The sequence below is a fragment of the Lethenteron reissneri genome, chromosome 7, assembly GCF_015708825.2.
Source record: "Lethenteron reissneri isolate LAM-NWPU_2019-01 chromosome 7, ASM1570882v1, whole genome shotgun sequence".
Classification (NCBI taxonomy): Eukaryota; Metazoa; Chordata; class Hyperoartia; order Petromyzontiformes; family Petromyzontidae; genus Lethenteron; species Lethenteron reissneri.
In genome coordinates, this window is record NC_083785.1 from 14103873 (window position 1) to 14116913 (window position 13041).

Below are 13041 nucleotides of genomic sequence, written 5' to 3' on the forward strand. Positions count from 1 at the left end.
CACAGGCTCACGCGCGGGGTCACACACGGGGTCACACGTGCGATCAGACGAGCTCAAGCGGGGTCGCACAGGTTCAAGCGCGGGGTCACGCGCGGGGTCACGCGCGCGTGTGTGCGTGCGTGCGTCGCCCACATGTCCTCCTCGCCCTCCAGCAGACGCTTGTAGGTGGCGATCTCCGCGTCCAGCACCAGCTTGACGTCCACAAGCGCCTGGTAGGCCACGAGCTGGCGCTGCAGGTCCGACTTGGCGGTGGCGATGGCCACCTCGAGGCTGGCAAAGGTCGTCTGGTAGCTCGCCACGCTGGTGCTGCTGCGGGCCGAGTGCATCGCCACTGTCTGCTCCAGGGAGTAGCTCTGCCACAGGGAGAGTGCGGACGAGTGAGGGCGAGCGTGGCCAAGTGTGGGTCAGTGTGGGTGAGTGTGGGTGAGTGTTGGTGACTGCGGGTGAGCGTGGCTGAGCGTGGGCGATTGTGGGTGGGTGTGGGTGAGTGTTGGTGAGTGTGTGAGTGTGAGTGAGCGTGTGTGAGTGTGGGTTGAGTGTGGGTCAGTGTGGGTCAGTGTGAGTGAGTATGGGTGAGTGTGAGTGAGTGTGGGTCAGTGTGGGTCAGTGTGGGTCAGTGTGTGTGAATGTGGGTGAGTGTGGGTGAGCGTGGGCGAGTGTGGGTGGGTGTGGGTGAGTGAGGGTGAGTGTTGGTGAGTGTGAGTGAGTGTGAGCGTGGATGAGTGTGGGTCAGTGTGAGTCAGTGTTGGTCAGTGTAAGTCAGTGGATGAGTGTGGGTCAGTGCGGGTCAGTGTGGGTGAGTGTGGGTGAGTGTGGGTGAGTGTGAGTGAGTGTGAGTGAGTGTGGGTCAGTGCGGGTCAGTGTGGTTCAGTGTGGGTGAGTGTGGGTGAGTGAGTGTGAGCGTGGGTGAGTGTGGGTGAGTGTGGGTCAGTGTGGGTCAGTGTGGGTCAGTGTAAGTCAGTGTGGATGAGTGCGGGTCAGTGTGGGTGAGTGTGGGTGTGGGTCAGTGTGGGTGAGTGTGGGTGAGTGCGGGTCAGTGTGGGTGAGTGTGGTGTGAGTGTGGGTGAGGTGGGTTAGTGTGGGTGAGTGTGGGTGAGTGTGGGTGAGTGTGAGTGAGTGCGGGTCAGTGTGGGTGAGTGTGGGTCAGTGTGGGTCAGTGTGGGTGAGTGTGGGTGAGTGTGGGTGAGTGCGGGTCAGTGTGGGTCAGTGTGGGTGAGTGTGGGTGAGTGTGGGTGAGTGTGGGTGAGTGCGGGTCAGTGTGGGTGAGTGTGGGTCAGTGCGGGTCAGTGTGGGTGAGTGTGGGTGAGTGTGGATGAGTGTGGGTCAGTGTGGGTCATTGTGGGTGAGTGCGGGTGAGTGTGGGTCAGTGTGAGTCAGTGTTGGTCAGTGTAAGTCAGTGTGGATGAGTGCGGGTCAGTGTGGGTGAGTGTGGGTGAGTGTGGGTGAGTGAGTGAGTGTGGGTGAGTGCGGGTCAGTGTGGGTGAGTGTGGGTGAGTGTGGGTGAGTGCGGGTCAGTGTGGGTCAGTGTGTGTGAATGTGGGTGAGTGTGGGTGAGTGCGGGCGAGCCCTACCTCGGACAGGGTGGTCTGCAGCTCCGAGTAGTGGCTCTGCACGTCCTTCTGCACCGTGCTCAGCTCCGTCTTGAGCTCCGTGATGGCCGCCGTCGTTTGCGCCGTGGACTCTTGGATTCGCTCCATCTGGCGAGGAACAGCCACGCGTGACACGGCCGCGAACACCAACGCCGCGTTCGTATCGAGCAGCGCCATTCGTGCGAACCGCATCAAGCACAACGCTGCGTCACCGCTCCAAAAGACACAAATCCCCCCCGTGTAGCCTTAACAGACTGTTGGGGAAAGTGCTGTTAGCGAGCACCTATGAAGGCCAACACGGCACACGAGGGGGTGGTGGCCAGCACCACGCCCGGCCGCCTTTGTCTCCCCCAGCGACGATGTTTACACACCGCACCAGGTACTCATTTAAGACTGAGTCGACCTAGGGGAGGCCCAGGACACCCATCAAAATGCCTTCAGCCAGATCATTAACTCGCGGTTACTGTGCACGTGGAGGGAAACCGGAGCGTCCGGAGGAACACCCACACCTCGCGCGAGGGTGCAACGCTCTATCCCCCCACCCCACCCCAGCCCGCGCTTGCCACAACGCCAAGGCACGGCAGCACCCTCGACGCCCACGGAAGGCACGGGGCTTGGCGACGCGTTACCGTGCTGGTGTAGTGCGCCTCGGCCTCCGCGCGGTGCTTGCGCGCCACCTCCTCGTACTCGTCGCGGATCTTGGAGAGCGCCGTGGTGACGTCGACCGAGCGGACCGTGTCCACCTCGATGACGGCCGACGTCGACTCGGTGGTGCCCAGCCGGACGTGGTAAGTCGCCATCTCCTGCGCGCGCCACCACCACAATGTGCCCCACCAGCATCGGTCACGTCGGGTTACGCGTCGCCCCCCTCTCGCACGCCCGTGGCACCCCGCGACCCGCTCGCCAGCCGCCCCCGGTGACACATTTCCACACCCGGCATCGCCACGTCGAGTATTCCTCTCGCCCGTGGCACGGGCTACTCGTCGCGTGCCGCCTGAGCGCTCCGGTTCAGCGGAGTGACAAAGCGGCGAGGCATTTTGTCGATCAACTTCGCGGAGTTTGTGTAGCACCGCAGGCGGTGCGGGTCGTGGGGGTTTGCTGGACCACACTTCGCCACGCTGGGTCGGTGCGGGTCGGCGAAGGCGGGGGGTGCATAGACGATTGCAGCGATGTACAGTCCAACCGTGGATGTTTCTGCACTCGCCTCTGCTGTCCACCACGTAAGCAGCCTAGAGCTGCACCCGTTTCATGCACGGTGGTCACCTACCAAAAGTGATTATCTAGTCTCTAAGGCCGGCTTAGCGTCCCAGATCTGACTGGCACGTCCCGGTTGAGTCGGCCTGTTCCTGCCTTACCGCTTGTGCCACCTGGATGGTATGATGATGATGATGATGATTATTATTATTCGCCCATAATCACGGTTGGCGACGTGCGGTGCAAAGGAAGTTCTACAAAGATACACTTGGCGCGAGGCCGTCAATCTCACGCGCCATGACACTGGGTGGCAACTGCCGTTCACGTGGCCCACGAGGGGGCCCAGGTGCGGGGCTATGAAGAAGATCGAGGGGGGAGGAGAAGGAGGTGGGGGAGGTGGATCTCGGACCCCGTTTTAAATTTTGTTTCACCGAGGCCTCTGCAAACCACGGTCACCGCGTGGCTCGCTTTCAGGAGGTGCGCTTCTGCGGCCGTCTGGAGCGCTCTTCCCTCCGATGTTCGGACACACACTGGAGCCATGCACTGTTCAATCACCTACATCGGAGCGCTCATTTCGTTAGAACTGCGTTTTGTGTTCAGTTTGTTGTCCTTTCCCCGCACCTCCAATTCACGCGGTCGGCTACGTACGCTGCTAAAGAAGTTTAACGTGCATACATCCACACCTACAAGAGCGCAGCGCCCGACAGATGTCAGACATCACCTCACTGAACTCGCTTCGAAGGATGCCGCGACAGACAGAGAGAAGCGGAGTGACGACTGCCATGAGATGCCAGTGAAGGAAACGTCCGCGTGCCGTCAGCCCCAAAGGCCGAGGCAACGGAAGGACAGGAAGGAAGGAGGAATGGGATCGCAACGGGTTACTGGTGGACGCGGCGCGACCCTGGTGGTGGAGCTGAACGCGACGCGTCTTCAGCCCAGCGCATACCTCCTCGTAATTCATCTTGAGGAACGCGAGCTCTTCCGTGAGGGAGGTAATCTTGGTGGCCAGGGTGACCTTGGAATCGGTCGCAAACTCGATGTCCTGGCAGGGGGTGGGGGGGCACCACCGTCAGACGCACGCAGAGAGCAAGAACAGAATGTCAACATCGCACTTGGCACCTTCAACATTCCCTCCATAGACTCAACTCCTGCCTCCCCGCATGCCTAATCTCCTCACTCTACTCCCCTCCACTCACTCTCCTGCCTCGCACCTCTCATCTTACTAAACTCTCATCCAAGCACTCTCCTACCTTTCCCCTCTCATTTCACTCTACTCCCCTCCACGCACTCACCTACCTCTCCCCTCTCATCTCACTTTACTCCCCTCCACGCACTTTCCTACCTCTGCCCCCTCTCAACTCAATCTACTCCGCCGCACGCACTCTGCTGCCTCTCCCCTCTCATCTCACTCTACTCCCATCCACGCACTCTCATGCCTCTTCCCTCTCATCTCACTCTACTCCCCTCCACTCACTCACCTACCTCTCCTCCCCCTCATCTCCCTCTACTCTACACTCTACTCCCCTCCACGCACTCTCCTGCCTCTCCCCTCTCACCACTCTATCTCACTCTACTTCCATCCACGCACTCTCCTGCCTCTCCCTCTCATCTCACTCTCTCACTCTCTGCTCTCCTCACACTCACTACTGCCTCCACCTCTCCTCCTCTCCCCTCTCATCTCACTCTACTACCCCATCCACGCACTCTCCCTGTCCTCTCCCCTCTCATCTCACTCTACTCCCCCTCATACACTCTCCTACCTCTCCCCTCTCATCTCACTCTACTCCCCTCCACTCACTCTCATGCCTCTTCCCTCTCATCTCACTCTACTTCCCCTCCACTCACTCACTCCTCTCCCCTCTCATCTCACTCTACTCCTCCCCTCATCTCACTCTCACCTCTCTCCCCTCCACTCACTCTCCTGCCTCTCCCTTCCTCTCCCCTCTCATCTCACTCTACTCCATCCACACACTCTCCTGCCTCTCCCCTCTCATCTCACTCTACTCCCCTCCACACACTCTCCTACCTCTCCCCTCTCATCTCACTCTACTCCCATCCACGCACTCTCCTGTCTCTCCCCTCTCACTCTACTCTCACTCTCCCCTCCATACACTCTCCTACCTCTCCCCTCTCATCTCACTCCACTCCCCTCCACTCACTCTCCTGCCTCTCCACACTAATATCACTATATTCCCATCCACGCACCCTCCTACCTCTCATCTCACTCTACCCCCCTCCACGCACTCTCCTGCCTCTCCACACTAATAGCACTCTCTCCACATACTCTCTTCTTCCTACGATTCTAGTCAACTTGAATTCTCAGGCGCTTAACAAAAAAATCGAACTCGGAACGTGAAACTAAACGTACGTCCACATCGAACACGGATGATTCTCGTGATCCAATGTCACGACTCACAACTGATCTGTGAGCAGACCTCACGAGACTGGAGGACCTTTTGGCAAATTCTCCCCGACGACGATGATGATGATGACGATGATGATGATGCCGCCTCTATTACAGTGTCAGCGAAGCGTCGTTCCACATTTAAATCGTGCGATGTTGCTCCGAGACGGCCATAAATTGCCCGCGTGTGCTCGCGAAACGTGACAACTTTGTCAAGGAGACAGAGTCTGAATCATTCAGACTCTGTCTCCTTGACAAAGTTGTCCTGTTCTTCACCTGAAGATGGCTGCTTGCGTTGTGGTCGAAACGTCGTGAGAATTATTTTATTATGTTTTATTTTTATTATTTATTATTTTCCTTCTACGTGACTTTACCGAAAGAACCAAGAAGATGAATCCCTGCAGTCACGAAAGCTTTAAATCGAAACGTGACAACTTTATTCACTGGCCGTGTCGAAACGAGAAGAAGGTGTCACGACACACGGTTCTACTTACGCGGCGATCTGAACCCCCACCCCCCCAAAAAAAACATGAAATCAACGTTACGATTCATCAGCGTGCCCGCAGTCGTTGTCGGCTGACCGCGGCAACGGCGACTCACCTTCTTCATGAGGGTGATGTCCGACTGCAGCTGGTAATGAATGCCCGTCTCGAAGTCGTACCTGCACGCGCAACGACACCCATCGATCACTCGCTCTGCGGAGCGCGCTCTCGTTACCGGCTGCGTGAGGCTCGCCCTGCAGAGGTAGTGACCGCTTCGTGTGTGTAGGACATGAGCCAGCAGTGGCACTCCCGTGCCTTGCCACGGAAGCTTGTGTTGCCTCCGAAACGTCGTGATTTTTATTTTATTTTTATTTTACTTTTATTATTTTAATTTTTTATCTACGTGACTTTACCGAAAAAACCTAAGAATATGAGCCGGCGTGTTTGGTGAGCGGTCGCGGTGTGATTGCTGATTATTGTGGTGGTGGTGGTGGCGGTGGTGGTGGCGGTGGTGGTGGCGGTGGTGGTGGCGGTGGTGGTGGCGGTGGTGGTAATGGTGTTGTAGCGGTTAGCGCGCAGCACTACGAACCCGGCGACCCGAGTTCGATTCCAGCACATGGCCAACAGCAGTGACGATTATCTGAACCGGTACTGGGCCTCCGCTAGGTAGACTCAGCCTCAAATGAGTACCTGGTGCGGTGTGTAAACATCCCCACTGGGGAGACAAAGGCGGTCCTGCGTGGTGCTGGCCACCGACCCCCTCGTGTGCCTCGCCGACCTTCACAGGTGCCACTCGCTAACAGCACTTGCCCCTACAGTCTGTTAAGGCTATATGGGGGATTTTTGTCTTTTGGAGCGGTGGTGCAGCGGTTAGCACACACCGCGCTACGAATCCAGTAAATTGATTTTGATCCCGGCTCACGGCCAACAGTGGCACTCCCGTGCCTTGCCAGTCACGGCCGGGGTTGTTTGGCCGTACTTCGCCACGCCGGTGAGTAGCGGGGTCGGTGACAGGGGTCGCGGGGCGGGTGAATAAGAACAGGTTCAGGCATCACTCGCCACTGACGTTGGCCGGGAATCAGAACGTGGGTCACCACCGCTGCCCACGGAGGCAACGTGGGGGCAGTCGTCGTTGTGCGGAAAAACCGGGTCCACCCTTGGTCACTCGCAAAGTCATCACTCAAACGTAATCATCGCCTGCAACTGCTTTGTCCACCTCCCGAGCGAGCCGCTGTGCAACAACAACAAAAAAAACGACGACTACGTTCGACAGCGCGTCCAGGATCATGGCGACCGATGAGAGTTTGCAAAACGCGCGGCGTGCGGCGAATGAAACGCTTGGAGAGTCGAGTCCACTTCTACTGGGAGCAACCGGTTGCGCAAGTTGCTCGCAACCAATCGCAAGAAACGTCCACGATTAAGCGATTCAGTCGCCTGGAACCAGTTGCGTGCAGCTGTGTTGTGATCAACTGGAACTTGGCTTAAGCAACCAGCTACACAACTGCTGCTCGCAACTGGTCGCAAGAAACGTCCACGTACAAGTGATTCAGTCGCAGGCAACCAGTTGCATGCAACCGAGTTGCGTGCAACTGGACCTGGCTTCAGCAACCACTGCTCGCAACCGGTTGCGAGTAGACGTCCACGCACAAGCGATTCGGTCGCATGCAACTCGGTCGCGCGAGCCACTCGCGCGACTCAGTCGCGGAGTCAACGTCCGCAGGGAAGCGACGTCGCAGAAGCCGCGGCCACGGAGGAGCGAGAGAGGAGAGCGAGCGAGAGGAGAGAGAGAGGGGGGGGGAGGGGGAGAGAGAGGGGGGAGAGAAAATTACGTAAAATGCTTCATTCAAAAAGGGGGGGGGAGCACATAAAGCAAAGCATTGGAAAAAAAAACGAAAAAAGCGAAATGATGAATGAAGGAAAGTACCGACTACACCGAGCATCTTCTTGTTTCCTCTGATCGTAATAAAAAAGAGAGAGAGGAGGGGTGGGAGGGAGGAGGGAGAGAGAGTATAGTAGGGAGAGAGGGGGTAGAGAGAGAGGGGGTAGAGGGAGAGGGAAGGGGTAAGAAGGAGGAGAGTAGAGCGTGAAATCTTTCATTTTTAAAGGGGGGGGCACATAAAGCAAATCGCTGAAAAAAACCGAAAAAAACTAAATGATGACGAAGCAAAGTGCCGACTACACCGAGCATCTTCTTGTTTCCTCTGATCGTAAAACAAAAAAAGAGCGAGCGAGAGAGGAGAGCGAGGGGGGGGAGGATAACCACGGAGAAGCGAGAGCAGAGGAGAGCGAGCGAGAGAAAAAATAACAACAAAACAAGTAAACCCGTAAAAACAAAGTTTTTCACTCTAAATCCTTTAATGCGTGGCGGCTAGAGTCCTCTCGTCCTCTGGCTTGAGATGGCTGCCACCTATGGGTCAGATGATTGTCTGCCAGCATTAAGCAATTGGTAATTAAATATTTAATTAATTTTCCCTAAACAGTGTAAAATTTTGGAAAAAAATTTCACGAACATTAATTGTCTCGCACAACGAGTCTGTGTGCAAAATGTCAGCTCGATTGGATCACGGGAAGTGGGTTAAAAAACGACCGAAAGGTTTGCACGGTCGTAAGCAAGCAAGCAAGCACGCAAGCAAGCAAGCGAACTTAATATAAAGTATTTAAAAAGAGCGAGCGAGAGAAGAGAGCGAGGGGGAGGTAGGATGACCACGGAAGAGCGAGAGCAGAGGAGAGCGAGCGAGAGAAAAATAACAAAAAAATAAAAACAACATGAAACAAAAAAGAGCGAGAGAAGAGGGCGAGGGTGGGTGGGTGTGGGGAGAAGCAGGATGACCACGCACTTGGCTCGGAGCTCCTCTGCGGTGGCGCGCACGTTGTCCGCCTCCACCTCGAGGCTCGCGGTCTCCGTGGCGAGCGTCTCGAGCGAGGTGCGCAGCTCGGCCACTCGCTCCTCGTAGTCGACCGCGAGGTCCCCGTCGGCGGAAATGGGCGCGCCCCCCGCCAGCACCTGCAGCTGCGCCTCCAGCGCTGCGTTCTCGCGCTGCAGGAGACGCACCTGCGTTCGCGTGCACAAGCGGTCGTCCTCGTTATCGTCGTCGTCTTCATCGTCGTCTTCATCATCGTCGTTGTCGTGTTCTTCATCGTCATCGTCTTCGTCGTCTTCATCGCCGTCATCCTACTCGTTATCGTCGTCGTCTTCATTAGTGTCGTTATCGTCGTTGTCATCGCCGTCATTGTCGTCATCGTCGTCTTCATCGTCGTCATTGTCGTCGTTGTCGTTGTCTTGATCGTCGTCGTCATCGTCGTCTTCATCGCCGTCATTGTCGTCGTTGTCGTCGTCATCGTCGTCATTGTCGTCGTTGTCGTCATCGTTATCGTCCTCGTTATCATCGTCGTCATCATCGTCGTCTTCATCGCCGTCATTGTCGTCATCGTCGTTATTATCATTGTCTTGATCGTCGTCGTCATCGTTATCATTGCCTTAATCATCTTCGTCGTCGTCATCGTTATCATTTTCTTTATCATCGTCGTCATCATCGTTATCATTATCATTGTCATCATCGTTATCATTGTCTTTATCATCGCCATCGTCGTCATTATCATAACCGTCATCGTCTTCATAATCATCGTCATCATTATCATCGTGCTTGTTGTAATCATCGTTGTAATCATCAACTCAATCTGTCTTTTGTTGTTGTCGTTGCTGTATCAAATCTTGTAACTCAATTTTAACCCACTTCCCAATGTGATATCGACTGCAAACTTGGTATACTTATGTCATACTGATGACAATACTATATTCTATCAACAAAACTATATATAAATATTTTTAAACATAAATTGTATATGTTATGTTTCTGCTTGGGTCTAATTAAATCACCACGGCCCATTACGTCATGGCAAGCTTCGGGGCCACTTCCTGAGGTCGTGGAGTTCTGCCATTACTCGTACGGTACATTTCATTAAAGCGTGTTTTTAAAAAAAGTTTTTTTTTATATTACTTATTTTGTTCCTGTTTCTGACATTGAAAATAGGTAAATTTCAAAATATCACTGTCCTGTCACAAAAGCAAAGTTTGTGGGGAATAATAGCCATTTGTTATACTTTTTAGGCATAGGCAATTACGAAATAGCACTTACTACTGAGGAACAGACATCGTGTTACAGAGTGTAATAAACACACACAGGTTACATCACGATCAACAGCTGAGCAACGTTAACGTGTGCCGCACATTAAATGTAATTCGTGCCTCCATGTAACACGTGTGTGTGTGTGGTTTACACTGAGTGGAGAGAGAGAGGCCTTTAGTTTGTGATTCTTTCCACCTCGCCCCCCCCCATTCACCCCCCCCCAGCCCCCCTTTCCCCCGCCCCCTAGCATGGCCCTGCTGATCACATTCCTGTATGAGACAGCTCAGCGTGCCAGCTGCTGCATGAGCGTCGTTGACATAATCAAGTTGCGACAGGCTTTGGCTGGTGCAACGTGGAGTCGTGATCGGCGTGGAATTCCGTCGATGCGTCCGCAGGTTGGCACAAGCGACGCGTTGTGACGTCAACGTGCGAGGCATCCGACCACGTGCTCTGAAGTGGCATCAACGCTTTTTGGTCGTGATGGCATTTCGAACCCTGAAATGCTTTCTGCCGCATCTCGGGTAGCCGGACAAAGAGAATGACGTGCGCGTTAATAGATCGTGGGTCAGAGGTGAGATGTTTTTTGTTATTTTACAGGCGAATGAAGGAAAGTTATGGACAAAGCAACAAAATAATCGAGGCTAATAAGTCTGGCAAAACTGCGAAGTTTCAGACACGCGACCGGAACGACTGATGACCAGACCTCGTGGTGGACGGATCACTGGAAGGTGCTGGGGGAAAGTGGGGAAGGTCACCCGGATTGATTGTCAAACGTCAATCGTTGGATGGGACGGAAGTCGTCTCAGTTTGAAAGACGCAGCGATGGACAGCGAGAAGTGGAGAGAGCATCGCACACGAGGAGGAGATGTCGGTGAATGAATCGACCATGCCCCCCCCCCTCCCCAGTGGCCCGAAAGACCGATAAACCAGGAGAAGGTTTAGAAGGGATTGCGGGTAGTAAGAAAGAGATGTTATTTTAAGGTGAAGGATGAAAGTAAGAGGAGAGGAGGGTACAGGGAAGGTGACTTCTGTGTGGTACAAGGCGTTTGATCACCATGAACTCTCGATTATCCAGATTGTAGATTCTCCGTGCCCCAATTACACTTTTACACTCGCAGCCGGGTCCAACAATCAGCTGCCCCTCCACCCATTGAGGGGTCAAGCAACTCAGTGTCCACGTGACCGCAAGCTTGTCGGCAAATAATCCGATTACTCAACTAAACCATGTTTTTTTATTTAAGCAGGTACGGTCCACTGAGCGATATAGATATTTTTCAGAAGCGACCTGGTCATCACAAACGATAGCTCAACGAAGTGGCTTATCACGTGGACATTTATAGCAGCAGCAGCAGCCACCAAATACTCGCAATGTTCGTCACGTGACCGTCAAACGCATTGCCACCTATTCTCAGGGCCGGAATATACTACGTAGATACATCAATACAATAATCGGCGCAGAACCAAAGGTAATGTGCGCTCGTTGGTGACCGGGCTGACACCATCAACTGGCTCCACTCGAGAATCCCGTGTACATAATGTTGTGTTTCTGAAATCCGGATTCGAATCCAGGATCTCAGCGGTTGCCAGCTCAACAGAGACGATAATGGTGATGATGATGTTGGTGGATTCACCGAGTGGTTCATCAAATCCACTGTTCAGCTCCACACACATGCACAGGTTAAGCAAAAATGTGCACACCCAGGCCGCATCAGTGACAAAGAACGGAACTGGTTCTTAAGTATATGGAGTTGATGGTCTCAGTCTGGCCACGAATAAGCACACACACACACAAACCATCACAATCACTTTGGTTCTGCACTAGAATGGAATTGTGTAAACATTATAGAAAAAACCCTAGTTAAACATGTTTTGGGGAATTCCTGACTAAAACAGACACAATATAATTGAAAGCTGAGCAGAGTCCAGCACTCACAAATCGTGTAGATATGCACAGGCAATAGGTTCAGTACTCAAACCAACACGGTAATGTTGGATGTGTGATGCCATCGCATCTCATGGCACCTTCGAAACAGTGAGGAGGGTATCACTAAAGTGAATCATTTCAAGGCATTCCATCTACTATACACAGCGCATTAATCACAAATAATTAACACTGGCAATAGCTGTTAAGAAATAAAATATACCTTAGAACTATGGAACGTTTGTAAACAAGCTAAACAATAGCTACATTTCAAATCCCATACGAAAATGTATTTATCCTACTCGAATCGAAGAAGCTTCCAGCACGTGGCAGCGAAACGTCGGACTTCACGCCAAACAAACACGCGATATACATTCTAGATTTGAAGCTTTCGTGACTGCAAGGATTCATATTCTTAGGTTTTTTCGGTAAAGTCACGTAGGTAAAACATTAAAATTTATAAAAGTAAAATAAAATAAAAATCACGACGTTTCAGAAGCAACACAAGCTTCCGTACGAAACGTCGTGATTTTTATTTTATTTCACTTTTATTAATTTTAATGTTTTACCTACATGACTTTACCGAAAAAACCTAAGAATACGCGATATAAAAACCGAAAAACGAAAAAATAATCAAGAGCGTCGCCGCTGCCCCCCCCCCCCCCCCCCCCCCCCCCCTCGCCTTCTCCACGTAGCCCGTGAAGCGCTGGTTGAGTCCCTGCAGCGTGGCCTTGTGCACGTTTCGCGTGGCCAGAGGCGGCATGGCGGCGAGCGACTGCGGCGGATGCCCCCCGGCCAGTCCTCCCGACAGCATCGAGCGCCCGGCGGCGAACGCGGGGCTCCCGTACGGCATGAGCGCCCCACCACCTCCCCCGGCAGCCAGACCCAGACCCAGTCCGCCTCCGTAGCCTACGGCGTAGCCCCGAGACGCGCCGAGCCCCGTCTGTAGCGAGAGGCCTCCTTGCCCCGTGGCGACCCCGTAGCCATCACCTAAAGCCAAGCCGAGCCCCGCCGCACCGGAGCCGTACACGCCGTAGCCCACTGCACCACCACCACCGCCACCACCACCGCCGTACATGCCCATTCCGCCCCCTGCCATTCGAGTGACGGACGCTCCAAGGCCGTAGGAGGACGACGATGCACCCCGCTCATTTGGAAGCCGTGGAATGAGGCCATCCCTTCGTGTGTGTCTGTGTTGCTGCAGGAGCGTTCGGACAAGCGGGTGTGCGGTGAGCTCGAGGGATGGTCCCGTGCGTTTGGTCTGCAAGGTCCAACGGGACTGCCTCTTTCTCTTTTTCTTGTCTTGTGGACGTGTGGGTGGGGG

General features: G+C 54.0%; 1 protein-coding gene across 1 annotated transcript; it reads right to left on the reverse strand.

The window, feature by feature from the left end:
- Nucleotides 1–53: 53 nt before the first annotated feature.
- LOC133358987 (thread biopolymer filament subunit gamma-like) lies at nt 54–12801 on the reverse strand. Its single transcript, XM_061577368.1, has 7 exons — nt 12400–12801; nt 8507–8721; nt 5788–5848; nt 3730–3825; nt 2219–2392; nt 1572–1697; nt 54–353 (listed from the first exon to the last, which is right to left on the reverse strand). Exons 1-7 carry the CDS (start codon nt 12799–12801, stop codon nt 54–56), a joined length of 1374 nt encoding a protein of 457 aa, XP_061433352.1.
- Nucleotides 12802–13041: the final 240 nt, after the last annotated feature.